This window comes from Mustela nigripes, chromosome 17 (genome assembly GCF_022355385.1).
Source record: "Mustela nigripes isolate SB6536 chromosome 17, MUSNIG.SB6536, whole genome shotgun sequence".
Lineage (NCBI taxonomy): Eukaryota > Metazoa > Chordata > Mammalia > Carnivora > Mustelidae > Mustela > Mustela nigripes.
Window position 1 is genome coordinate 49,713,823 of NC_081573.1, and position 27,637 is coordinate 49,741,459.

At 50.4% G+C, this 27,637-nt stretch overlaps 2 protein-coding genes across 4 annotated transcripts; both read left to right on the forward strand.

Moving 5' to 3' along the window:
• The first annotated feature begins 2,621 nt into the window (after positions 1 to 2,621).
• MON1B (MON1 homolog B, secretory trafficking associated) lies at positions 2,622 to 13,686 on the forward strand. 3 transcript variants are annotated; one of them, XR_009401003.1, is made up of 7 exons: positions 2,622 to 2,961; positions 3,176 to 3,333; positions 5,316 to 5,645; positions 6,172 to 6,991; positions 7,342 to 7,489; positions 9,778 to 11,083; positions 11,256 to 13,686. XR_009401003.1 is itself a non-coding variant. In XM_059383973.1 (6 exons), the coding sequence occupies exons 2-6, from the start codon at positions 3,186 to 3,188 to the stop codon at positions 9,985 to 9,987; spliced, it is 1,656 nt and encodes a 551-aa protein (XP_059239956.1). In that variant the 5' UTR covers positions 2,622 to 2,961; positions 3,176 to 3,185; the 3' UTR covers positions 9,988 to 13,686. The 3 variants fall into 3 exon arrangements, 2 of the variants coding, with proteins under 2 accessions (XP_059239956.1, XP_059239957.1); XM_059383973.1 differs by having other exon boundaries at positions 9,778 to 13,686; XM_059383974.1 differs by having other exon boundaries at positions 2,622 to 2,763; positions 9,778 to 13,686.
• On the forward strand, positions 10,837 to 23,924 carry SYCE1L (synaptonemal complex central element protein 1 like). The gene is made up of 11 exons (XM_059383975.1): positions 10,837 to 11,076; positions 17,363 to 17,423; positions 19,383 to 19,442; positions 19,631 to 19,705; positions 20,252 to 20,299; positions 20,575 to 20,629; positions 22,135 to 22,198; positions 23,037 to 23,106; positions 23,198 to 23,285; positions 23,502 to 23,586; positions 23,791 to 23,924. The coding sequence occupies exons 1-11, from the start codon at positions 10,837 to 10,839 to the stop codon at positions 23,848 to 23,850; spliced, it is 906 nt and encodes a 301-aa protein (XP_059239958.1). The 3' UTR covers positions 23,851 to 23,924.
• Positions 23,925 to 27,637: the final 3,713 nt, after the last annotated feature.

The following is a 27,637-nucleotide window of genomic DNA, read 5'->3' on the forward strand; positions in this document are numbered from 1 at the left end:
ATGTGTAGGATGATTAGGTGCTTTGGACATTTTCTTGGGTTTGAAGAGTGAGAGTTTTGGTGACACTGGTGAGTATAGTGAAGAAGGGGTTTGGGAGAGGTTATCACATTGGAGGAGGCATAGTATATGGAGAGGTTTTGGAATTGGAGACATTGAATGTGCATAGTATATGGAGAGGTTTTGGAATTGGAGACATTGAATGTTTATGGAGGTTGATGACTTAAGGTGTGTTTAAGGGTCTCGTTAAATTAGTAGATGTGAGTATTCTAGAAACTTGAAGAAATTTTTTGGCTTGTGGAGAATGGTAAGCTTGGAAATGGGGCTAGACCTCTGTCAGATGGAATAGAGAAGGCCATAAACTGTTGATTCCATTTACATTGATTAGCTCCATAGGGTAGGCCAATGTTATTCAACTTTGTCACCTGATGGATGCAGGGCAGCGGTGTCCCACTCAAAACCAGGTATCTAGGAAAGCAACCACTCTTTCCTTATGGAAGAGTGTGGTCAGTGTAGCTAAGATCATCATTCCTCTTCTCCCTAGTCCTATTCCCAACCCAATTTGGGGGAGATAATAAGATTAGGGGATCAAGTAGAGAAAAAAGGGCAAAAACTGGGGGAGGGAGCAAGGACTAAGGAAACAGAGCGGAGAACACAGTGATGGGGAACAAAAAGGAGCAGGGAGCAGTGGTACAAATCACAGAAGAGAGCATGGAACAAGGTGAGGTGGCAGAGAAAAGAGAGAAAAGGCAAGAAAGAGAAGATGGACCGGTATTAGGGAAATAAAGGCCACAGATGGTCCTGCACTGCGGGTACAACTGAGGGAGCCAGTCACAGTACAAATACACTACCTTGTTTCTACTCATAGCTGTGTTCTTCCCACTCCAGTTTCCACTGTATATATTCAAGTTCAACTTCCTAGCATTCAGGAGGTCTAGAAAGGAAAGAATCCATGGCATGAGGGTCATCACAATGTATGCAGATAGGCACAGGCAGATTCCTAGTGTGGTTTATGAATTCAAAGCCTCAGTTCCAGAAGTTCTACCATCCTGGGGCAAGTACAGAAGTAGGTATGGTCATGCAGATCCAGAAACTGTGTTCTAGTGACTTCATGAAAAAAATGTCCTTAGAAAGGTACACTTTCCTGGGCTTGCGGGTGAAGCCCAGGGTGGAAGTGTTTGTGTACAGGATGAGAGGGCAAGTATCTTGAAATTGGTCGACTCACCCCAAATGCAGAATTTCCCACTGGAGATGTCCAGGGATGTAAGCACAATTATTCTCCTTAGCAGTCACCTAAATAAACTCAAATGCCCTTCAGTTCCTGTGACCCTCTGTAATCAGAATTGAAAAGTAATTGTGTGAGCCCAGGGTCTTACTATGTCTTCAGGATTCACTGGACTCCAGAAATTTACTTACCTCTTGGTAGAACTGGTTTGTTTGTTTGTTTATTTGTTTGTTTGTTTGTTTTTAATACCTGGTGTTTTGGTGGGAATATGGATGTGAGAAGAGTTAAACCAACGTTACCTGGTGACATAGATTCATGAAAAAGCAAATTCCAGCTGACATGACGAGAAACTTGGAATTGGGCACATCATGCGGAGGGAAAGCAAGTTACAATTAGGGAACCCTTATCGGGAAGGGGTGGAAGAGTTTAACCTTCGGAGTGATCAGAGATGGAGTCTATTTCTCCGAAGATTACGCAACTAATGGAAATGGAATTTTTCTTAACCCAACTAAGGTAAATGGAAATCCTGCGGGCAATGGAGCCAGGACTCTCGTCTGCCGATCCTCAAAGGCTTTGTTCTGCGGTTTAAAAACAAATCCGGCTCCTGCCACTTTCTAAACTAGGGCGGGCACCTTCTAGGGGGCGGGTCCCCGGCCGCGGCGGCGTCGCACCTTCCCTCTCCCAGCCAATGGTGGCTCGCAGAAGCCGGAGGGGCATTTTCCTCAACCAACCAGAGCTCCTAGGCCTCTCAAAGCCACGCCTGCATGTCCCTCCTTCGTGCCCGGACTCCTAAACCGCAAAGCTCCGCCCACAGAGTTTTGTTCGCAAGTGAGGTCTACCCGGCCTTTGGCGGATCTGGGCAGACCTTGGGCAGCCTGCACACTGCCTTCGTAAGCCCACTCCCCCGCCCCCATGAGCATGTCCACGGCTGTCCGTTTCCCCCAGAGACTGTCGAGACCTTTACCTGTCACACGGTACTTTCTGCATCTGAGAAGCCCGCCTTCTCGCTTCTTTAGCAACCGAGCCCCATAGGCTGGCCAGACTGCGCTCAGCGCTCCGATTGGAAACAGGGACTGTCCGTCAATTATCTCACCCCATCGCTTTTTCAGGTGGATTAGGGAGGATGAAGTAGCCTCCATTTGAGGGGAGCGCGCCTATTGGTCGGATATTGGTAACTATCCTGACCGGCTGTGAAAGTCCTCGAGCCTTCGATTGGGCCCAGGGATATGTCAGTCCAGATGGGCGGGTGCAATCGCAATGCCGCGCACAGTATTGGTGGAGATACGGCGCTGCCCGCCTCTGTGCGCGGAACCGCAAGAGAGCTAGCTTCTCCTGATTGGGCCAAAAGGGAAGCCCTCCGGCTCCGGATTGGCTGAAAGCGGGCCGCGCCCCCATCACGCCGACAACCTACTGTAAGGGAGGCTACCCGGCTCGCCTGTGTTAGCCTTGCGAGCCGGTGCGGTGAAAGGAGCTCTTAGGCGGCGCACCGGGTCTCCAGCCAGACCGACGTAAATCCGGGAGTGGCGCGCGTCATCTCAACGGTGAGGGGACACCAGCGTGCGGCGGGAGACTAGGTTGCTGCGCGGCGGCGAGCGAATAAAGCGCCGCAGCCGGAAGTGTCTTCAGAGCGGCGTCGTACCCGGAAGTGTGGCAAGACGTCAGCCGCACCCGGAAGTGTGATGCTGCCGCTGCCTGGGAAGTGATGGTACCCGGCCAATTGGGATACGGGATTAAAACAGGTGTTTATGTCTCTTTATTGCGGAAGCTCATTAGAACCTCCTTTTCGGGAAATCTTGGAGGGTGCAAGTAGTTGGTCATGTTTTTGCTTGTCTCATCCTGTTGAAACCCGAGGGGAAACAAGCACTAGGAATGTGTTCAGGGAGTCCAGGCTCAGTAGAGGCTTTAAAGAAGTTTCTTTTGCTGCCTGTCACCCTCAATTCCCTTACCCCACAGGGATGTGCAGATGGAGGCTGGAGGAGACACTACTGCCCCAGCCCCTGGGGACGCGGAGGACTTGGAGGACACTCGGTTCCCCAGTGAGGAGGATGGAGAGGATGGAGAGGTTCACGAGGCCCCGCCGGATCCTGGGGACGGGGACCTGGAGAAAACAGGTATGCCTTCCTCTCACCAGGGTCTTGGAAAGAATACCTGGAGGGTGCCATTGCTGGGAGAGGTCCGAGGGGGACCAGCGAGGAGTCTTTTGGGACTCGGGAAAGTAGTTTAGAGCATAGCAGGATTAGTAGGAGGCCATGGTGGACACACAATGTAGTTTAAGTCGTTGAGAAATGAAATCAGTGGGTTTCAGTGTGATGTTCACTGGGGACTTGGTCTGAGTTTAGGCCTTTGAGGAATCAGAGGTCAGCTGGCGCCAACGAGGGGCATGGGGGATTTAGGATGTTAAGGTCAATGAATGACCAAAAGAAAGTCGATATGGCCAAAGGGGAACTATTTAAAAGTCTGTGTCTTTTGAGGCTACGGTGTTACTTAAGTCATTGAGGTGGGAAAGGGGATCAATGGTGACAAATGCACATTCATTGTTTACATCTTTGAGGAAGTCAGTGGTGAGTTGTTGGTGGCAGTCTTTAAGGAACCAGAGATTAGTAGATGTTAATGGTGATCATCGGTGAGGTAGCCGTGGACATCAATGAGATTATCTGGAGAGTCGGACGACCGATAGGAGGGTATTTGAAGACCTAGGTCGATGCGTATAGGTATTCAGTGGAGACTCATTAGGAGTCATTGCAGAAGGAGTGCACATGGACCACTTCGGAATGAGTGGATGTTGGTGGCATCATCAGGAAGGATGCGTAGACATCACTGAGAATAAAGGGTGTGGGTGAGGGCTGTCTGAGGATTTGGGAATTATTGGCAAGTAATGGCAGCTCTTGGGGAGGTAACTGGGAGGAGGACATGGGGGATAAGCAAATGTCAATCAAAGAATGAGGAATATGAGGTTATCAGGATTCTATAGGAAAATTGTTGAAATAAGGGTTGTCAATGGAAGATCAGTGGACATTGACTGGAATAAATGGGGGGTGTCAAGGGAATCAGTAGGGGGCAGCCGTGGGTTTTATTGCTGATTGTTAATCATGGTCACAAGGAGGGGAGATGGAGGTCATTATTATAGTCCTGTGTGTTAGTGTATGTATGTTATGAAGGATATTATAAGGAGGGAAGTGGATTATCAATGAGAACAACAGGAGGTCAGGGAAGTCAGAGGAAGTCACTGAAGTCCTCAATATTAGTGGAAATTAATAGTAGTCATAGGAGGAGATGGGAGAATGAAATAAAAAAGGGTCAGGTGAATCAGGAGAGGTTATTTGAAGTCTTGGATGTTAGTAGAGGTCAATGGTAGTCATGGTGGGGAATGGAGTGCACATGGGGTAAAATAGATTGTGTATCAGGGTAGTCCTGGAGGTCATTGAAGACCCAGGTATTAGTGATATTAATGGAATAATTGGAATGTTAGTGAACAGCAGTGGGAGTAAATAGGGGGTTAGGGGAGGCTAAAAGATATGGGTGCTAGTGGACATTCATGGCAGTCATTGGGAGAATTAGTGGTTATCACCAAAAAATAAAAAATATACATGGGTGACCAGAAGAGTCAATGAGGTCATTAGGGATCAGTGAACATTCATGAGAATAAATAAGGTATTAAGGAGGGATGGGGCAGGGGAAGGATTTACATGAGAGACTATGGAGATATTAGTGGGTATCATGGTGGCCAATGAGAGATGAGTAGTCGGTACTAGGAAAATATATGAGGGGTCAGAGGTATTCACGGGGGATTATTGAAGATGAAGTTATTAATAATGGTCATTCAGAAGCAATAGCATGAAGACTTGAAAGTGGCAGTTATTGAAAGGAGAATAAACAGTCTCTAGGGATATAGAGGGCTCAGTAATGACAGAGATTGGATTGTTGGGGCTTTAGGGGGATCGTGTGGAGGTCACTGAGGGGCTAAGGAGACACCTGGGGGTCTCGTCAGCCTCATGGGTCAGTGGGAGGCACTGGTAGAGATTTGATAAGTCCTTGGGCACATGGGGTTACGGGGAGTCCACAGCCAGATGACCCACCAGGAGTTCCCTTTCAGAATCCGAGACGAAGGATCAGCCCTCCAGCCTGCTGTCACCACTGCCCCAAACAGAGGCCCCATCATGCAACTGTGGGCTTTGGGATCCTGCAGCCTCAGAGAATAGTCCCGTGGGTGGCGCCGAGAGTGGCTCTGGGGGCCAGGGCGGGGACCCCAGTGACGAGGACTGGCGCAGCAAGCGAAAGCACGTGTTTGTGCTGAGCGAGGCAGGCAAGCCCATCTACTCAAGGTATGGCAGCGTGGAGGCACTGTCGACGACCATGGGTGTGATGACGGCCCTCGTGTCCTTCGTGCAGAGTGCAGGCGATGCCATCCGCGCCATCTACGCTGGTGAGCAGAGGAGGAGGAGGTGGAGCAGGGATGGTGACTGGGCAAATGGCTGACCGGCCAGCCGGCCACCTGGGAGATTGTCCAGGCAGCCAGGGGCAAGTCCGTGTATGTGGGTGGCTGGCCAGGATCTGTCTGTTGTCTGACTGTTTGGCCTGCTGGGTTCTGAGTGATTAACACACCTGGATCTGAGTCACTGGATACTTCCTGGTTCATCTGAAAGCTTGACTTTGGGGGCTCAGCTTTGTGGCTGAGTTGGGTGTCTCTAGGTTCCATGTCAGTCCTTGCTCTGTTGTCCCCTGACCCATGCTTTGTGTCTAACCTGATTCCTTGACCGTCCTGTCATGTCTCTAGAACTAACCAGACTCTCCCAAGCTGTCCTTATCCCCATCCCAGTGTACCGCCAAGTGACCACGTGAGCATGGGCCAGGAGTGCGTGTGTTCAGGGAAAGAGCGGCAGAGCCCTGCCTGACCCCGCCTGTCGCCGCTGACCCCTCTCTACCCGCTGTGCCCCCCTTCCCTCCCCCAGAGGACCACAAGCTGGTGTTCCTACAGCAGGGCCCACTGCTGCTGGTGGCTGTGTCCAGGACTCCTCAGTCGGCAGCCCAGCTCCGCGGGGAGCTGCTAGCCGTGCACGCACAGATCGTGAGCACGTTGACCCGGGCAAGCGTGGCCCGCATCTTCGCGCGCAAGCAGAACTACGACCTCCGCCGCCTGCTGGCCGGTTCGGAGCGCACGCTGGACCGGCTTCTGGACAGTGTGGAGCGGGACCCCGGCGCCCTGCTGTTGGGCGCCGTGCGCTGTGTGCCTCTGGCCCGCCCACTGCGCGAAGCCCTGGGTGCGCTGCTGCGACGGTGCACGGCGCCCGGCCTGGCCCTCTCGGTGCTGGCCATCGGAGGTCGACTGGTGACGGCAGCCCAGGAGCGGACTGTGTTAGCCGAGTGTCGGCTGGACCCCGCCGACCTGCAGCTGCTGCTCGACTGGGTGGGGGCGCCGGCCTTCGCGGCGGGAGAGGCGTGGGCACCCGTGTGCCTGCCCCGCTTCAATCCGGATGGTTTCTTCTACGCCTACGTGGCGCGCCTGGACGCCATGCCCGTGTGCTTGCTGCTGCTTGGCACTGACCCTGAGGCCTTCCATGACATGGCCACCTGCCGGCGCCTGGTTGAAGAAGGCATGCACACCCTGGGTGCCATGCGGGCTCTGGGGGAGGCTGCCAGCTTCTCCAATGCCCCATCAGCCAGTGCTCCTGCCTACAGCGTGCAGGCTGTGGGGGCACCAGGCCTCCGGCACTTCCTCTATAAGCCACTGGACATCCCCGACCATCACCGCCAGCTGCCCCAGTTTACCAGGTAGGCCCTGACCCTGTGGGCAGTTGGTGGGCAGGAAGGCCTGAGATCCGGCATCTCGTAGACAAGAGGTGGGAGAGAGCCAGGCATTCTCTAGAAGGACGGGATAGCATGGGTGTCTGTCCACGGAGGGAGGCTCGGCCGCCAAACTCAAGGAATCCTGTATTCTGTTGAAGAAGAGGGCCCCGGTCCTCGAGGAGGCCCCTCGGTAGCTGGGCCTCCAATCACTGAGAAACCTCAAGTCTAATGGGGGTGGCTGGGCTCTGTTTCACTGAACTCCCTAGACTGAGGGGAGATGGGGCGGCCAAGCAAGCCTCTGACTGATGCTGGCCTCCCCTGCCTTCATCACGCAGCCCCGAGCTGGAGGCCCCGTACAGCAGAGAGGAGGAGCGACAGCGCCTGTCCGACCTGTACCACCGTCTGCACGCGCGCCTCCACAGCGCCTCCAGGCCCCTGCGTCTCATTTACCACGTGGCCGAGAGGGAGACGCTGCTGGCCTGGGTGAGTCGGCTAGGGGCCCGCAAGAGTTCGTTCCTGACTTCACGCCCCCTTTCCCTCCACTCTATCCCCTCTGACCATAACAGCCTCCATGAGGCACACCCTGCCTTGGTCTGCATCGCTTTTCCTACCATTACACACTTACCTTTGAAACCCATAAGGATCACACAGTCTACAGCCCTCCTGTACGCTGTTCTCTTCGCTGTTCCCCCATTAGCTACCAGTACAGCATCCTCAACTTGGAAGAGGTCCCATTAACAGCCATCAGTATGCCTGTTGCTTTCCCAGTAGCCCTGCCCGTATGTCTCTCTGCCAGTTCATTTTTCGCTTTGGGAGTCCCCAGCACTCTTGAAGACCACAGGCTTGGTCCCAGGCCATGCCTTCTACCTGGGGTGTCTCCCCTGGGGGCTTCAGGGTTCCTCACTTCCTGTGGGTCTGTTAAGGTCAGCTGTTCAGGGAGTTTGGCCAAGGTGACCCCACTGGAAATGGCACCTTCCCTCAGGCTTTGCCGGCTGGCAGACGTGTATTAAATAATTCATTGCATGCTTATTGGGTAGGAGGCATTGTTCTCACCTAAGGATTTTATTTTTAAGTTTTTTTTAACTTTCATTTCCAAGCAATTTTAGACTTACAAGGAAGCTACAAAATAGTACAAATAATTACTACAAATAGGTCCCTCACCTGGTTTCTCCAGATGTCAACCACAGGAGCTTTTAAAAAATCAGGAAATTAACATCAATACAACATCTAATTCTCAGACTTCATTCAGATCTCACCAGTTGTCCCACTAATGTCCTTTAACAGGTCCAGAATCCAGCTCAGAATCATATGTTGGTTTATCTATTGTTCTCTCTTCAATCTCATTTATTCTAGAATCCTTTCTCAGTCTTTTGTTTCTTGCGTGTCCTGGATACTTTTTAAAAGAGTACCAGCTAGTTAGTTTGTAGCATGTCCCTCAACTTGGGTTTTTCTGTATTTTATCATGACTGAAATAAGGTCAGACATTTTTGGCAAGACTATCAGAAGAGTGAGTGATATGCCCTTCTTTGCCCCGGATCGGGAGATCCACAATGTCAGGTTTGTCCCACTGTTGATGTAACTTAGGTCACTTGGTTAAGGTGGTGTCTCCCAGATTTCTGCACTATATAGTGTTTTCCCCCTTTACCTCTCATAATGATCTTGTGGGGATTATGTCAGGTTTCTGTTTTTCATCACACTTTCATTCACTAATTTTAATAGCCATTAATGATTCTTGTCTGCAAAAGTTTCTACTCTGGTGTTTGCCACGTGGTGATTTTTGAACTGCATCATCCCTTCCACATTTTATTATTTGGCATTCTACTTCTATATGAAAGAACTCTTCCTCCCCCTACATATTGGTTGAATTTTTAATTTTATATCAATATGGTCTCATGGATGTTTCTTTAAGTCAGTGAGCTAAAAGCCTTTTCTGTCATTGATTTTGGTGCTAAAACTATCTCAGTGTAGCCGGGGCGGGCCCTGTTTCTTTTTTATATGTCTCCCATCACTGTTTGAGCATTCCTGTTTCCTGGCACACGATGTTCCAGGCTCATCATGTACTTTCTCTGTGCCAGTCCTGGAATCAGCCATTTGTCCAAGGAGCCTGTGTCCTTTTGGTGGAGGACAGCATTTCAAAACCAAGATATTGTAGGCCCAGGATTTTAAATTAGGTTGTCAGGGGATGACTCACTGAAGAGATGGAGAGGGAAAGGACCGTGCAAATGCTGTAAGGTGAGACAGAACCTGTATGTTGTAGGAATAGTGGCTGGTCTGCTCCCCTGGTGAGCGAGGGGGAGAGCAATGAGAGGTGATGCAGAAGTGACCTGGTTAGGTTAGGACCCTCTGGTTGGTATAAGGATTAAATAGAATTAATCCTCCTATTATGCCCCGGCTACAAAGGATGAAAACAGCTATGTGGAGCTTAGAACAGAACCTTGTATATAACAACAGCTCAGTAAATGTTAAGCACTGTTGCTATTACACCTGGTCCACAGGTGAGCAAACTGACATCCAGGGAGTATGTGTGTGTGCGCGCTCACACGTACACATACACACACACAGAGCCAGCATTACCCAGCTGAAGCCACTAGATTCAGCTGACTTTTTGGCCCTACTGAAAACCCCTGGCCCACAGTGATGTAGCACCAGGTAGGAACCCTCGCCCTATGTTTTTTCCAAACAAGAGACAAGCATGGGGCCCAGGTGGGGTGGACAGGACAGGGCATGGCCAGCTCTGGCCTAACTAACTCTGTCTCCTCTCAAACCTGCAGGTGACTTCCAAATTTGAACTCTATACCTGCCTCAGCCCACTGGTGACAAAGGCAGGTGCCATCTTGGTAGTGACCAAACTCCTGCGCTGGGTGAAGAAAGAGGAGGATCGACTCTTCATCCGTTACCCACCCAAGTACTCCACACCCCCTGCTGCCCCAGCTGCCTCTACAGACCAACCTTCCCATAATGGCTTGTTCACTGGACCTTGAGTGGCAGAGTTCTTAGATTGGGCCGTGCTGAGAAGCACCACCTTTGGCTTTTACCTTCTGTCTCCAGCCTGGAAATGGGGCAGGAGGACACAGGAAAGGCTGCTTTCCCAGCCCGGTGATGCTCCTCCAGCTCTGGGGACATCGTTGGGCCCCTCTGCCCTGTTCTCCCTCTGCCCCGCCTCTTCCACTTGGATGACATCCCTCTGTCAGGGGCTGTCTCCTCCAGTCCTGGGCACCACACCCTCTGTCCTGCAGCAGGAGTCAGCCTCCTGGTGGGCTGTGAGCCCTGAGTGTCCAGGGTTGGCCAGGGTCCCTTTGGGTGTCCACGGGGACTCTGGAATTGGGAATGCATGGCCAGCCTTTATGAAAGGCTTTAAGAAAGAAACTGTACCTAAAAGACCTCAAATCATTTCGACAAGGACATTCCTTTGCCCTTCACCTACTTCATCTTCACCCGGTCAGAAGTGACCCTGGTCAATGTTGGCTGCTGCTGGTGGAGAAGGTGGCCTTCTGGGCACAACACCTGACTGACTGCACACCTGGCTGAGATCCAGACCGCGTGCATGGGAGGCGTGCTCGGCTTCTGAGGCTTGTTGAACTCCCGTGGAGTGCAGAGAACCTCGCATCGGCTGTCACGCGAGGATCTGTGAGCGAAAGGGGACTCGAACTCTTGGGTACCACGGCACAGTTCACATATGTGTGTCTCGTACTTCCAACCTGCACCACGTAGCAACCCGGAGAGGGAAAGGCCTCCCTAGAGTTCATGTGCGTGGGCACAGCACTCCCTTCTCAACGGACCAAGACCTGGTCGTGCCCTACAGTAGAGTTGGCGGGCCTCAGGGTGTACGCATGCGCGCTGTTGTTCAGGGGCTCGGGGCCTCGATTCGCAACCTCCGTGCTGCTCCGCCCGGGTCCACTGACGGGCCGACGCGCGCTGCACGCATGCGCTCTCACGTAGGTGGTTTTTTTTTTTGGACCAATAGTCATCCAAGGTGTACGCAAGCGCAAACCCCGCGTTGGAAAATGGAAAACGGCAGGTTGGAGCCTTTGAAAATGGAGCCCCCCGAATTGGTAAAGGAGGCCGAGGAGGCTGAAGGTAGGAAGGGCGAGCCTGCCTCTCTGGGCGCGGCGGAAGGGAGAGAGCCCTGTCCCGTCACAATGACGAAATAGTAATAGCAGTACTAAAAAAAAGTCAAAATGTAAGCTTTATGAAAACAAAACCGTTCACCAACGGGGAGAAAAATAACGTGCATCTTGTCATCATCTAGATGAGCTCCGCTTCATCGCGCACGTTGGTTTAAGTGTTCCGAAGGAACGGCCGACTAAATACTTCAGTCCGTAGCTCCGCGGACGACACGCGGAGACGGATGTCGTCTCAAGTCACCGGCTCCTGTCGCACCGAGAAGCACAGCAGTTCCCCCGTGTCCTTCCCACCCAGCCCACAGCCCATCTCACACGGACTCGAGTCCGAGTCGAGGGGCCTCTCCCGTGCCCGGCGTCGCTCTGGGGCCCTTGGTCGATCGTGACACCCCCGCACCCCGGCGAGGGGCAGGGGGTGGCCCTAGAGATCATTAGAAAACGTAGTGTGGCCTGAAGAAGGAAACCTCCCAATTCGGTGACCCACCGCTATGTCACCAACATTCTCTCTCTCTCTTTTTTTTTTTTTTTTTTTTTTTATTGTAGACATTTTTGGAATGTACCAAAGTACAGCAAATAATGTGAAGGCCCACTCCTGTCCCCACAGCTCTGACTTTCTGCCCTCTGATTGATCTCTGTCCCCCTTCGTACGCACTCTTTAAACCACTGTATCAATGTCATCTGGACTGCATCTTTCCAGATCTATCTATGCAGACATCAACAGTAATTACGATTGTTCACTTGTTTACTGTTACTTCTCTAGCACCTAAAACAATGCCCGCTTGGCACATAGTAGGTGCTTACTAATTTTTTTTGTTTGTTTTAAATTGTTTGAACAGTAATTTAACAGGAAGAGCTCTCAGGTTAGGGCTAGGCATCAAAGGCCAGCTTCCAACAAAGGACATTCAGAAAGAAGACAGATGCAAATAGATCTCATAAATTAAGCACTTGCTATAGCGCTTAAAATAGTAGCAATTGTACTAAAACCTATTTTAGTATCCAGCTTTCAAATTAGTCAAAATTGGAATCATAATTAACTTCACCAGCATTGGAGAAAATTGAAAAGCGTGTAAGTTAGCATTTCTAGCCCATTGAAAATGGATTTAAAAAGAGAGGGATAAATTAATATTGATTACTGTGTGGGGAAACAGGCTCTCTCTTGCCTCACTCAGAACTGACCAGTAAAGGCTTTGCTAGAAGCGTTTTGGCAGAATATTTTTAGCATCTAAAATGCTATTCCATCTCTTTAGTCACCATGCTTGGTAATCAGGGAATATACAGATGTGTGGCCCATGAAGGACCATCACAGTGTTGTTGATGGAAGCAGAACAAGAAGCAATCAGGGAAATGTCTAGATTTAGATATATCCACGCCTATTGTGGAATGACTGGGTGGTGGACCTTTTTTTTAAGCAGTAGAAAAAAAATAAGAAAATAAGATAATTAAAAATGAATGTTTAAAAGAGTAAGATCACGGGTTATTGACACAAAATCAGCTTCAAAGGTGATCATACTTTATGAGAGAAAGGCGAGTTGGAATTTAAAAAAATATATAAAGAGGGACAGTGTCAACTAGATACTGTTGCACAGTATCTGAAGGCTAAAGGCCTAACTGATGACTCTTAACAAGGGACTTAACATTTTTAGGGGTGTGCAGAGGTGGAGGCATTTTTGTGATTTTTTTCTTTTATTTTTCTTTCAGGAATATATAGTGCTATATAATTTTAAAATAGAGAAGGGGAAATTTTGAATGGCGTCCGAGGATCATATTTTAATGTTGATCAATATTAACATCCCAGTTTTCATGGTTATACTGTGGTTACCTGGTAGAGTCCCTTCTATATAAGAAATATACACTGGAATATTAAGGAATAATGGGCCATGATGCCAGCAATATATGGTACAGAAATGCTCACAAATGAGAAATCCAATACAAAGGCAAAGAGGAGCACTGTGGCCTTTTTCTACCACTTTTATGTACATCTGAAATTATTTCAAAATAAAATGTTAAAAGGGACTCATGCTGTACAGACTGCTTTGTAATCCGGATTTCTCAGAAACTTTTTATCAAGATGTTAGTTGGGTTATTTAAGAGATTTACTGATCACTCATGATCACTTGGACTAGAAAGGAAGTGGAGAGGAAAAGTGAAGATGGGGCTTTTGCAGAAATGGTTACAAAAGCCAGCTGTAAAAGACATGGGGACAATTGAGAAATCACATTGATTACTGGATGGTATTACATGAGGACTGTTAATCTTGTCAGTGTGATGACAGGATTGGAGTTATCTAAAAATGGCCTCAGGTGTTTGAGATTCTTAGTGAAGTGTCTGGGGATGGAATGTAATAAAACATGCAGCTTGCCTGAAAATACTTCAGCACAGAAAAAACAGCTGAAGCCAATATGGATGCAAGTAATAGTTATGAGATCTTAGCAATGTGTAATCACAGTTCACCATGGTGTCCTCTCTATTTTCATGGATGTTTATAAATTTTCATTTGAAATCCTACAAAGAAAACAATGACAAATACTTCTCCCTGTTAATAAAATAGCTTTAATTTTTTTTTTGTTTCATTTCCAAATATGTTTTTAAAAGATTTTCTTTATTTGACAGAGAGCAGCAGGGGGAGTGGTAGGCATAGGCAGAGGAAGAAGCAGGCTCCCCACTGGTCAAGGAGCCTGATGTGGGACTTGATCCCAGGACCCTGGGATCACAACCTGAGCCGAAGGCAGACACTTAAGTGGCAGCCACCCAGATGTCCCTTATTCCCAATATTAAGAGTATTGTAAAAATTAAAAGTCTCAAGAAGTGACATATTCATTATTATTGATTATATCAGAGAAAGGCAGTTAAGATTTAGAGCCAAGGAGAGAAGGGGAAGTTTCATTTTTAACTTCACATATTTTGTAGTGTGTGAATGTTTTTGGGTAAGAAAGTAAAAAAGCAATACATGAAATACATTTTCCTAAAAGATCTGAGGGTGTTCACCAAACTGTTGGCGGCAGTTACCTCTAGGAAGGGGAGTGACTCATTGAAGGTGTTGTTCCTGAGAGGAAGCTGTTACTTTTTTGTCCATGGTTTTCTACAGTTGTTTATTAAATAGTCAAAAGTTCAAATGCAAAGTTAAAATACCGCATAGTAATTTGTAAATGATTTGAGACAAGACATGCAAAGAAAGCGAACATACCAGCAAACATTTTAACAAAACCCAATAAGCTCAGGTTAAAAACCCCTGATTTATAACCTGATTTGTTTTTAAAGATTGATTGATTTATTTGAGAGGGAGTGAGAGAGTGGGTGGGAGCAAGGGGAGAGGAAGAGGGAGAGAAAGTCTCAGTCAGGTTCTGCACTGAGTGTGAAACCTGACATGGGGCTCAATTTCATGACTCTGAGATCATGACCCAGGCAGAAACCAAGAGATGGACACCTAACCGACTGCACCACCCAGGCTCCCTATAACATGATTTTTCATGGCTAAAAAGGATTTCATCCTATGAACATGCCATATTTAACTAAAATATCTTTAGATTGTTTCTGTTTGTAAGATTAGAAATAAGGAACAACTCGACCACCATCATTTATTCCCTGGAGATAGATTCCTACTAGATAGGGAATTTCTGATGTAGAGGATTTGAGTAATTTTTTTGATATTTACTACCAAAAGTATTGAAATGTAATACTGGTTTTGCCTATCAGATTGGCAAAAATGAAGAAGTTGGAAAACATACTTGGCTGCTAAGACTACGGGGAAGGAAACTTTTATGGGCCTGCTTGAAATACGGGGAGAACCATTTCATAAAACCAAATTTAGTAATACACATGCTCTCTGATCCAGCAGGTGGCCTAGTAGGAATTCATCCAGTAAATATATTCATATATATGCACCAAAAGTATGCATGGGGATGTTTTTCTGGTTGAATACACAATTCAATTTTGTCTCTCCCCAAAATTTATGTCTATCAGTACCTTAAAATGTGGCCTTACTTGGAAATAGGGTCTTTGTAGGTATAACTAGTTAAGATAAAGTCATTCTGGAGCCGCCTGGGTGGCTCAGTGGGTTGACCTCTGCCTTTGGCTAGGGTCATGATCTCAGGGTCCTGGGATCGAGCCCCGCATTGGGCTCTCTGCTCGGCGGGGAGCCTGCTTCCCTCTCTCTCTGCCTGCCTCTCTGCCTACTTGTGATCTCTGTCTGTCAAATAAATAAATAAAATATTAAAAAAAAAAAAGATAAAGTCGTTCTGGATTAGAATGGGCCCTAATCCAATGATCGGTTTCCTTATAAGAAGAGGGAAACTTGCACATACAGAAATTCACAGAATGCCAGATGAAGACACACACAGAAGGAAGACCCTTTTTGTGGTACTTTCTTATGGCAGCCCAAAAAGAACTAATACAAATGGTCACTGTGGCCTTGTTTGTAACAGCAAAAGAAGAGAAGCAGCCTGAGTATCCATCAGTAGGAGACTTCTTTTAAATTATTGTCGGTCCATTCAGTGGACTACTACGAAGCCACTAAAAAGAATAAAAACATCACCCATATACACTGTCAGATGAAATATACAAGACGTAGGCACCATGTATGACATGCCGCCACTTAAAAAGCAAGAGTGGACTTGTGCTTGTATGTGAATTGGATTATCTCCAACTAGACAACAAACAGCTTATAACACAGTGATCTCTGTGAAGGGGAAGTGAGGAACTTAGGGTCTGAGGAGGAGGGACTTTGCACTGTACGTTCCTGTGAGTAAGCATCTTTTACTTTACCTTGGGACTCTCATATGCGTTGTAGAGCTGCCTTCCATTTTCTCTGCACCATGTTCCTTGGAGAGGAGTGGGTCACTGGACCTTGAGCTTTTATCATTGATTTCAAGAGTTTACGATGTTAACATTTTTCCTGTGGGGCTTTTGTCGTTGTTATAATTTTAAAAGTAATACAGACTCACATTAAATACATATAGATGTGTATATGGCTAAAAAGGGTCTTTGAATCAGGATCCAAATAAGGTCTTTTCCTACAACTGAATCATATATATATATATATATATATATAGGCGCCAAGTCTCTCTTTTTTTTTTTTTTTTTAAAGATTTTTATTTATTTATTTGACAGAGAGAGATCACAAATAGACAGAGAGGCAGGCAGAGAGAGAGAGAGGAGGAAGCAGGCTCCCTGCTGAGCAAAGAGCCCGATGTGGGACTCGATCCCAGGACCCTGAGATCATGACCTGAGCCGAAGGCAGCGGCTTAACCCACTGAGCCACCCAGGCGCCCCCCAAGTCTCTCTTAATCAATAGAGTTCACCCCCTCACTCTTTTTGTTTTCCCCTTTGGAATTTATTTCTTGAAAAAACCAAATTGTCCTCTGGCATTTTCCAACATCTGTATCCCTTTTTTTTTTTTTTTTTAAGATTTTATGTATTCATTTGACAGAGAGAAATCACAAGTAGATGGAGAGGCAGGCAGAGAGAGAGGGAAGCAGGCTCCCTGCTGAGCAGAGAGCCGGATGCAGGACTCGATCCCAGGACCCTGAGATCATGACCCGAGCTGAAGGCAGCAGCTTAACCCACTGAGCCACCCAGGCGCCCCCCAGCATCTGTATCCCTATGGGGTCATTTAATATGTTTCTCTGCTCCTTTTGTTTATTCTGGTTGATATGCAGGTATAGAAGCCTGGTAAGGTTCCCGGGCTGGTTTGGTTCGGTTTGGTTTGGTTTTGTTTGGTTTTGGCAAGAATCCTTCGTAAGTGGTGTGTTTTTCCATGAGGAGGCTCACAATATCTGGTTGTCTTTTTTTGATGTTAGCGGTAACCATTCCTTACACCCGTCAGTTGTTCAAGAATTTGCAAATTGTGACCTATAATGATTTTTTAAAAATCCATCTGCAGTCTTCCTGCCCCGCTGCCTCGGGTGGAAATGCATACTGATTTTAAACAGCAGCAGCAAAAGCGCATCCCCTTCTCCCACACTGTTTCATTTCATTAAGGGGATGCCTGTGGTGTCCTTTGACGTTTAGGGGAAGCTGACCGTTAGGAGTCCGGATTCATCCAGCACACATCAGAAAGCTCAGGGGGCAGGGGACAGAGTCTTGCAGGAGCTCTGGCTGGAAACCTGCCCACGCCCACGGCCTGTCCTCAGTTGCAGCTCAGGCTTTCTGCAGAACTCCCTGCGCCTTTCTTCCTCCCTTCCCAGATAGGCCTGGACCTTTCTGCCATCCTGTAATTCTGATTTTCGTCTCCACAGAGCAGACCAAGTCTTTGACGACGGCTGAAGACCTGCTGGCATTGGTGAAAAGACTGCAGAAAGGTCATGTGTCTCCTTGTGTCTGAGGCTCAGCCTGGGGTTTTGAGGCAGGCGGATGTGGTTCAAATTTAGCCCCCTCAGCTCAACAACCCTGGGAAGTTATACCACCGCGCATTTTCCCCCTTATACAGTTTAATTCTTTGCACCTAAAGTACAGCTTGAAAATTCAAGAAGTATAAGGGAATGGAAAACCCTCCTCTCTTACACACACACACACACACACACACACACACACAGCCATCCATGTCCCTGGCTCAAGGGCTGGCAGCAACTACTTTAAAAATTCTTAGGTATTTTTCCAGAGATTAAAAAAAAATACCTTCCTGGGTGTGCACTCTTTGTCCTCCCTTTTTACACACAAATGGCAAATGGCCGTGCAAATGGCTGCACTTTGCGTCCCTCGGTGAGGGGGCCTAGGGGCCAGCCCGCATGGGGGCTGGGGCACAGTGCTGGCTAGGTTTGAGGTTTGACCCGCAGACCAGGCCATCTGCAACTAAAATACTATGACCCATTGGTCTGTTTGGTCTGTTCCAAAGAAAAGAGAACCTCTCCTTCCTCCAGCCTGGCACGCCCCTGCCCGCCATGGCCACCTGCATTGGAGCTGCTGCCTAGGTTCACATTAGATAGAGAAATTACAGGACTAGAAATGCAGAGTTACCATGACTGTCTCAAGTAAAATGAGGCCCCTCAGGCATATGTTAAGTCATAATCAGCACCTTGGAGATCATTCACTCTCCTAGAAGTCTCAGGAGATGGGAGTTGGTGGTCTCAGAAAATCAAGGGCTTGGGTTTATTAACTCCAGAACTCCAGAGTGTCAGGGGTGTGTAGTGAGACCCAGCAAGGGCTGCAAAGCTTTTGCCCCAACTCCGTGCTGCTGACCTTGAAGCCAAAAAGGGATGAGGAGGAAGACTTCTCCATACAGAGCCCTGAAATTGGGACTGTAGGAAGCTAGAGATAGTTCTCTAAAGAGAGCATGATCTCTCCGTCACTGGAAAATGTTAAAGCTGCCACCCACAAGATGAAAGCAGCATTTGCGCCATTTCTCAGATGAGTCCAGTACCAGAATCAGATGAGAAGTGACTGTTAAGCTTTTAACAGAGTAGGGCAGGTGGGAGATCACTGGCTCGCAGCACACTCAGAATTCCTTCTAGAATCCTCCACCGTGTCCCAGGAGCCCTGTGTGATCGGCCAACTCTACTTTCCCCCACCTGCCTCCTGGTACTTTCGACTTGCTCACTAGACTCCCATCAGCCACAGCAGCCCCTTGGCCATTACCTTAGGCATGTGGTCCCAGGTAAAGGCTCACTCCCACCGCTGGGGCTCACTTCCACTGCTCTGGTGTTGCACTGGTCCCTCCGCCTGGCGTGGTTCCCCCCCTCATATTCCCCAGCCCGCAGAACTGCAGGGCTCCCTTTCCTCGCTTCACGGGGAGGGGGCGCCCTTCCATATCCAGAAGCACTTTCTACCCTCTCACCTTTGACCCCTTGCCTCACTTTATTTCCAGCTGCAGCAGTCACTGCCACCCACACTGACCACTCATATCCTCGTTCAGTGTCCGTCTGGCCCATGCAGAATGCAAGCCCTGCGAGGCCCTCTTACAGAGCCCAGCCAAAGCAGGCACTCAATAAATGCATCTTTTTTTAATTTTTTAAAAATATTTTATTTATTTATTTGACAGAGAGAGAGAGAGCACAAGCAGGGGGAAAGGCTGAGGGAGAAGGAGAAGCAGGCTCTCTGCAGAGCAGAGGAAGCCCCATGTGGGACTCGATCCCAGGACTCTGGGACCATGACCTGAGCCAAAGGCAGTGGCTTAACCAGCTGAGCCACCCAGGTGCCCCGATAAATGCGTTTTGATTGCTAGTATCAGAGACACTGTACCAACACCCCCCCCCCCCATCTCTTTCTGCCTTAGACAGCCAGGCATCTGTCCTCTCTGGCTCAGTCTTTCTCTCACTCTGCAGAGGGAAGCCTAGAGCCACAGATTAAAGACCTGATTAACCGGATTAATGAGCTTCAGCAAGGTAAACCCCAGGACCTAGACTTCCTAGCTAGCCAGAAAGAACCTGAACTTTGAGTGCCTCCACTTCCTCATCTATAAAATCCAGACACCTCTGGGTTATTGAAAGATGGGGGTGTGCAGCGTCAGAGTGTGCAAGAGAACAGCAGGGTTAGAGGCTGCACTCACACAGTGTCCTCTTCTTTGGCCCAGCAAAGAAGAAATCCAGTGAGGAACTGGGAGAAGCCCAAGCTCTCTGGGAGACCCTGCATAGGGAACTGGACTCCTGTAAGTAGGACCAAAAGAGGGACCCATAGATCTTCTCAGCACTGCCGATGTTCACCGCACACCTCAGGTCTCGCATGGGCTGTTCCCTCCACCTGCAGTGCTCTTATCCATGTAACACCGGCTGCCTTTTGCTATCTCACCTTCCAGCTCTCAGTGCAGACTTAATTCTAAAGATCTACCCCATCTAGATATGGGCTAACACCAGCCCTCGGTCACTCCCACTCCCCTGCTTGATTTGTTTCTTCAAGCCTTTATCTCCCCTTGACATAGTGCATTTCTTTCTGGTCATCTCTCCCATGGGTACAAACCCTGCGCATTCTGTGGGGTCTTCACTCCTCTGGCACTTACAGAGAATGTGGACACCGATGGGGAGAAACTGGATGAGGACCGTCCCCAGTGGGAGATGGGTGCGGGTGGCAAGGAGACCCCTCCCCTGCCCTGGCACGGTGCCATACTTTCTGCGACTTGGACGTGCCTTTGCATGAAGTTGCAATGGGGACATGGGATGTGGCCTCTGGGGGCTCATAGTGGCACCGTGTTTTCCAGTGAATGGAGAGAAAATGCATCTTGAGGAGGTCTTGAGCAAGAAGCAAGGTATTTATCAGCTGCCCTGTCTTCATTGTTCTACCACATTCGACCCACAAATGCCCACAATTCCCGGAACAGCCAGAGGAATCCCACTGAAACCTGAATCAGGGTGCTTCCCTCTCTGCTCGGACCTTTCCCTTACCTGCCACTTGACTCAAAGCAGACACTAAAGGCCTCCAAGTGCCCTCCCCTGTGTGACATGATGTGGGACCCATTACCTCCCCCCGAATCCTGACTCCCCAAGAGGTCACACAGGGCTCCCTTGCTTCCTCTCCCCACAGAGGCACTGAGGATCCTCCAGCTACACTGCCAAAGGAGGGAACGTGGAGCTCAGAAGTAAGAGGTCCTGCTCAACTCTTCCCCGCCTTATTCCCCAACCTGAGGGAGGAAGGAGCCAGAGCTAGGGAAAATATACCTTGGACGCACACTCCTCATTTTTCCTTTCTCTAGAATAGAGTAGCTAGACAAGAGACTTCCCTGATTTGCTATCAGACAGTGGTGTTGAGATTAACTCACTCATTGGATCATTCACTGCTCATTTCTTCATTAAATAAATCTCACCCACTGGTGTTATTCTTCTTCCATTGGCTGTCCAGCTCTTCCACCCTCCATTCATTTGTTGATTTATTTGCCCACTTAGGCCTCCAGTCATCCCCTTACTCACCTGTCCACCCACTCACCCGTTCATCATTCATCCGCACATCTGTGAAATCCTTTTCCAGCCAGCCACACAGCCGTTATGTCTCCAGCTTTCCATCCAATCATCCGGGCACCCTCTCTCCATCTTTCCAATCACCCGTTCATCTAGCTGTTCGTTTCTTCACCCTACCATACACCCAGACTTCTATGGATCCTTTTAGCAACCTGTCCTCTATTTCTCTGTCCAGCTATCATCCCTCCACTCATCATTTCTCCAGCCAGCTCTGACCTCGTCAGCCATTCACCCATCCAGTTACTGTCCGTCCAACCATCTCTCCAACTGTGGAATCTTCACCTAACAGGTTCTTGTGACCAGAAGTCTCACACCCTGATGTACTATGATTTTAACTCTGGGAAAACCTGTTGATAAAGCACATACTGTGTGATGAGCAGTTTATGTTCATTTTTCTATCTGATCCTTGCAATGACAATTATAGGAGTTAAGGGTGACTGTCAGCCTTCCACCACTATTACCATTTTACCTATAAGGAAATAGACCCAGACTGATTAAGTAATTTGTCCAGGGTCGCGGTTAAATAGCATATCTAGGCCTCAGGCTGGGACTTTAGATTCTATTAAGCTACATTACTAAACCCGTCAAGGAGGTGTCTTGGGAAGGCATGCTTTGATGAGGGGCAGGACGGACAGGGTGATCATCACAACAGAGGCCCATAAAGGTGCACGTTCCGTGTCGGAAGAAAGGAGAATGGTGAAGGTTGTGAACAGACCACTGCCGTCCCCCAGTCCTGCTGAATGAAGTGGGAGCTTATTCAGAGAATATGACTAAGAGTTGTCTTTCTCCTTCCAGGAAGAGCACGTTGCAGGAGTTCACAGAGCAAATTTCAATCCCTAACTCTCAGGTCACAGAGAACTGCACAAAGAAGCAGCTGGGGTAACTACTGAGGGTAACCTTGGGTCTACAGCCCAGAGTGCTGCTGGGCTGGGGGTGGGACTTGCATCAGGGAGTTTGTTGGAGGAGGAGCTGTGGGAACCCAGGCTTGGAGGAGAAGGCCCATAAAAAGGCTCCTAGGAGAGGGAGCACTGGGCAAAGATCCAAAGGCCATCCAGAGGAACCCCAGACTGGGCCAGACCGGATGTCGGTCCTAGCATGTATTCTCTCATTCCTGGGTGTTGGCCCCTAGGTTACACGTTGAAGAACAGCTGGAGACTGTGCTGGGCCAGCACAAGGACCTCTGGGAATTCCACGTGAGCCATCATTGCCTCCAACCACAGCCCCTCCTCTCCTGGTTTCACTGTCTCCACTGATTGGCTCAGTGTCTACCCACTGCTCACCCCAGCTCCGTGAGATAGTTTTGGACTCCTTTCTTCCTCTTACCCACCTACGCAGCCAAGCTTTTACCTTAAATTTAGCCTCTTACCATTGCCGCATTGCCACAGCCAGCATCTGCCACCCAGGCCGCTTCCGCCCTGCTTACCTCGAGCTTGCTCCCCTTGCAGTGGCAAATACGAACCCTGAAAAGGCCATGGTCCTATCATTCCTTCATTGAACGAATGAAGGATGTGCCCAGCAACATTCCAGGAAGGAGGAGACGGTGGGGAGCCAAAGGGGCCAAGTATTTGCTTGTCCCCAGGACAGATGGGAGCAGGTGGAGGCATACTCAGACTCTAAACAAATAATTAGCTAGATCATGTCAGTGGGGAAGGCCTCTCTGGGCAGGTGGCATCTGAACGCAGACATAAAGGGAGAAAAACACGCAGTGATTTTGGTGCAAATGGTCCTGGAAGAAGGAACGGGCCAATGCAAAGGCCCTGAGGCTGAAGCGTGCCCAGGGTATTTGAAGAAGAGCATGGGGAGGCGGGTGGAAGGTGGGGGGAGTGAGAAGAGATGAAATTTGAGTGAGAGGTATACGGGGACACGGGGAGCTTTTGGAGAGGAAATTCGTCCCCCCCACCACCAGGCACAGCTGGAACTGCACATCGAATTAATAGTTGAATGAATGAATGAATGAATGACATAATACGAGTAAGGGCTTGCCCAGGGGACTGAGAGGACACACGGACAGATAGGTCTCCCTTCTCACAGGTGTTGAAGCAGCGACTGGCCTGGGAGATACGCGCCCTGCAGAGCAGCAAGGAGCAGTTGCTCACTGAAGGTGGGACCCCCATGTAGGGTTGGGGCCGAGGGGGCGGGGCCTAGTCCGCTAGAGCTCCCGGCCCCGCCCATGACGCCCCGCCCACCCGCAGAGAAACTGGCGCGGGCCAAGCTAGAGGAGGTGGAGCTGCAGCTGAGGTCGCCACCCGAGGTCCGGGATGCCCGGGCAGTGAACGATGGGTGAGTGGGCCAGAGAGCATGGGGCGAAAGGGAAGGAGCAAGGAGGGGGGCGAGGGCAATGAGCCGACTTGCCCCCGGCACCGCCTCCAGCCGCCCCGAAGGCCTGGCTCTGGAGTGGGTCGGTGGGGACTCTGGGGTGCAGCGCCCCTTGTACTCCAGCCGCTCGCGCCGCTCCACTCTCGTTCTCTTCTTCCTCTCCGCGCCCCCTGCTCTCAGGCTGAGGGCGGAGCTGGAGAAATTCGGGGGCCAGGGTTCTGCCCAAATTCATTGCACGCCAAAGGACGGGGCCTCCAAAAGAGAGGTAGGGAGCTCGGCGAGGCGGCGAGGGGGCAGAGATGGCGGGCGGGGGTGCCCTCGGAGTCTCTTTTGGAGAAAACGTCAGTGGGGAGCAGGGCGCCCCGGCGGGGGACGTGACCGGTGGGGTAAAGGCAGCCGCCGGCCCGCGTGCGCGGACGCCAGCGCCCTGGGGACCCGGGGTCTGCAGCCTGACTTGCGGCTCCCGCAGGCCGGCCCCGAGCGCCCCGGCGCCCTCAGCGAGGACCTGGAGCCGCCCCCAGAGCAATAGGACCCTCCCGAAGCTCCTCACCCCTACCCGCTTCGAGGCGGGCCGAGAAATAAAGGCGAGGATTTCGGACCTTCCTCCACCTCCTGCCTGAGTCTGTATTCCCGGGTCCGGGGGTGGAGGGCGGGGCCCCTGCTCGCAGCAGGCCGGGGGCGTGTCCAGGCACCCCGGGCGGGGCTTCTTCCGGGCTCCGCCCACCAGCCGCGTGCAGGACTCCGGAAGCTCCGTGAACGTTCCTGAGCGTCACGAAGGACACGTGGGTGGGTGTGTTAGGATAGGGAGTGGACCACCCCTCAATTAGACAGAGAACACTCTCGATGATGCAAGTCACACGGCGAGGTTTGTTTCCAGCTAGCGGGGGTCCGAGTATCTGCCCGGCGCAGCGGGTTTCTGCAGGGACCCCCGCTAGCTGGAAACAAACCTCGCTGTGTGACTTGCATCATCGAGAGTGTTCTCTGTCTAATTGAGGGTTGAGGGGTGGTCCACTCCGTATCCTAACATTTGGAGGTTTAAGACCCTCCTCAGAGAGACAGACAACTCCCCGATACCGAGGTTTAACTAAAGGAACCGCGGAAGGAGGATTGGCCACCTCCGTCTGGAGAACTTAAGGTTCTCGCCTGGAGGGACTGAAGGTCCCTATCTGGATCTGGTAGAGAATTCTCCTCTGGGTGGGTGAAAGGGTTGCGACCCTGGAGGCTCCATTTCTGGAAGTCGCGGGAGATGTCCCCGACGAAAGGGTGCCGGAACGACGTCCACAGTGGACGCCGTTTGGCCGGCCAGGTAAGGGTCCTGAGTGTTGTGTGAGTGCGCCGGCACCTGTGGGTGTGGTGTGGCTGACCGGCTGGTGGGTGTTAGAAAACTCGTTTCGAATGTGTGTGTTTGCTGGCTTTGTGTCTCTTGTCTTTTCCTGGCTTCTTTCTGTAATAATAATGGGACAGTCTCAGGTAACGCCTAAGACCCTGCTCCTGAACCACTTCCCTGAGATCCGCGCCAAGGCTCACAATCATGGCGTGGAAGTAGAAAAAGGTAAGTTTGATACCCTCTGCTCTGCAGAATGGCCTACTTTTAAGGTGGGCTGGCCACCCCAGGGGACCTTTTCTTTGGTCATTATTAAGAAAGTCCGAGATGTGATCAACTGGCCCGGACTACACGGCCGCCGGGACTAATATCCCTATATTTTAATGTGGCAGGCTTTGGTGGAAAGTCCTCCCTCCTGGCTGAAGCCATTTGTCCCCGAGAAGCCGGGGGATCACCCCCCCGCCCCGGTGCTGGCCATCTCTCGGGCCCCCCAGCATCCGACTGCGCCCGATCTTACGGCCCACCCGAAACTCCCCGGGAGCCCATCCAAGTAACCCTTTCTTACAGGAAGGGTCAGACCTGTACGCCTCCCTGATAGACCTAGATTTAGAAGAACCCGCAGCTCCAACCTGAGGCTGCCACCCCTCCCGAGCCCCTTCACTAGTCTGCCTCCCCGTCAGCACCCGCCCCCCGCTTCAACCCAGGGACCAGTAAAGGGATTAAGGCCCCGCAGGCACAGGGAGGAGACCCCTGAAGAGGAACCGTCCTCCTCCACCTCAGCCGGGGCGCCCATTCTCCCCGTGTGGGCCCTGGGAGGTACTGGCCCAAATGGGGAGCGATCTTACCAGTATTGGCCTTTTTCAAGCAGCGATCTGTATAACTGGAAGGCTCAAAACCCCCCTTTTTCTGAAGACCCAAAGGGTCTAACTGACCTATTTGAGTTTGTTATGCACGCACATAGCCCCACCTGGGACGATTGTCAGCAGCTCCTTAAGACCTTGTTTACTCCCGAAGAGTGCGAGCGAATCCTCACTGAGGCCAGAAACAATGTCCCCGGCGACAACGACAACAGACGGGCGACAACCTTGCCGAACCTGATGGAGGAGCGCTTTCCCTTGGATAGACCGGATTGGGACTCTGGGATCCCGGAAGGTAGGGAGCGTCTCCCAGTCTACCGCCAGACTCTTATGGAAGGTCTCCGAGCGGCGGGGCGCCAACCCCCCCCCCCCAATTTGGCTAAGGTAAAAGCTGTAATGCAAGGGGAAAATGAAAGCCCAGCCGTGTTTTTAGACTTCCTCTGTGATGCTTATAGACCGTACACCCCTCTAGACGCCCCGGCAGAGGAAAATCAGTCAGCTGTGATTATGTCCTTTATAAACCAGGCTGCCTCCGATATTAGGAAGAGATGACCATTCGGGATCTGATGAAAGTGGCAGAAAGGGTTTTCAACACTCGGAGGAAAGAGAGGATAGAATTAGGACGGAAAATCAGGAACTACAAGAAAAAATTCGACAGGAGGCTAGAGAGCACCAGTGTAAGGAAAACCGGAAGAACAGAAGGAAATAGCTGAAATATTACTGACAGGAGTCCGGGGTCGGGCCGGACCAAACTCTGGTCAGGCAGGCCGTACGCGCCCCTGACCTAAACTAGACAGAGAACAATGTGCCTATTGTAAGGAATACAGGCACTGGAGAAAGAAGTGCCCTAACCGCAAAGGACAGCAGGGACGGGCTGCCACGCTTGGCAAAGACGCCCGGGTCCTATTAGCTGGAAGGGACAGTGACGAGGGGGGACAGGACTCGGGCCCCCTCCCCGAGTCTTGGGTAACTGTGTATGTAGAGGGGAAACCAATGGGATTCATGGTGGACACAGGAGCCCAGTACTCAGTTTTAAGCAAGACTACGGAGCCCCTGTCTCAGAAAACCAGCCTGGTGCAGGGGGCAACTGGGTCCAAGGTTTATCAATGGACCAGTAGATGCCAGGTGAACTTGGGCCGGAACCAAGTGACCCACTCCTTTCTAGTTATCCCTGAATGCCCGGCCCCCTTGCTGGGGCGTGATCTCCTAATCAAAGTCCAGGCCCGTATCCACTTTGAGCCGGACATCAAAGTGATGGCCGGGGCAGCCCCTTCATGTCTTGACCCTGTCCCTCGCGGATGAGTATCGCCTGTTTGCCCTGCAAGGTACCTCTCCCCCTACAGAGTGGCCCCAGGAAATGGATTATTGGCTTAGAACAATACCCTCAGGCGTGGGCAGAAATAGCGGACATGGGTCTGACGGCCCACCAGGCACCAGTAGTGGTCGGAGTCAAAGCCTCAGCTCAGCCTATCTGGGTCCGCCAATACCCCATGTCCGCTGAGGCATGAAAGGGGATTACCCCACACATTAGCCGCCTCTTAGAAACGGGGATACCCAAATCCTGCCCTTCTGCCTGGAACACCCCGCTCCTTCCCATTAAAAAACCAGAGGGGAAAGACTACAGGCCAGTCCAGGACTTGAGGGAGGTAAATAAGAGAATAGAAGACATCCACCCCACGGTCCCCAACCCTTGTACCTTGCTAGGTCACTTGCCCCCTTCACGTGTTTGGTACACCACCCTAGACCTAAAGGATGCTTTCTTTAGCATAGCCCTGGCACCCAGCAGCCAACACATTTTTGCCTTTGAATGGCATGATGACAGCACAGGAACTCCCGACAGTTGACCTGGACTAGACTGCCACAAGGCTTCAAAAACTCTCCACCTGTTTAATGAAGCCTTAAATCAGGACTTGGACTCGTTTCGCCAGAGCCATGATTCAGTTACGCTCCAGCAATATGTCGACGATTTGCTTCTGGCAGCCCCCACCAAGGCCGAGTGCCACTGGAGACCTCCTCCGGGAGCTGGGACAATTGGGCTATCGGGCCAGCACAGAGAAAGCTCAAATATGCAGGCAGACAGTCACCTATCTGGGGTATAAATTGAAGGAAGGGACCAGATGGTTAACAGAGACCAT

Excerpts from the sequence above, each read along its gene's own strand:
- MON1B (XM_059383973.1), top strand. The coding sequence starts at position 3,186 with ATGGAGGCTGGAGGAGACACTACTGCCCCAGCCCCTGGGGACGCGGAG. Across the intron at positions 5,646-6,171 it reads CATCCGCGCCATCTACGCTG|AGGACCACAAGCTGGTGTTC; the intron begins GTGAGCAGAGGA and ends TCCCTCCCCCAG. Across the intron at positions 6,992-7,341 it reads CAGCTGCCCCAGTTTACCAG|CCCCGAGCTGGAGGCCCCGT; the intron begins GTAGGCCCTGAC and ends TTCATCACGCAG.
- SYCE1L (XM_059383975.1), top strand. The coding sequence starts at position 10,837 with ATGCGCGCTGTTGTTCAGGGGCTCGGGGCCTCGATTCGCAACCTCCGT. Across the intron at positions 11,077-17,362 it reads TGGTAAAGGAGGCCGAGGAG|CAGACCAAGTCTTTGACGAC; the intron begins GCTGAAGGTAGG and ends GTCTCCACAGAG. Across the intron at positions 17,424-19,382 it reads GGTGAAAAGACTGCAGAAAG|AGGGAAGCCTAGAGCCACAG; the intron begins GTCATGTGTCTC and ends CTCACTCTGCAG.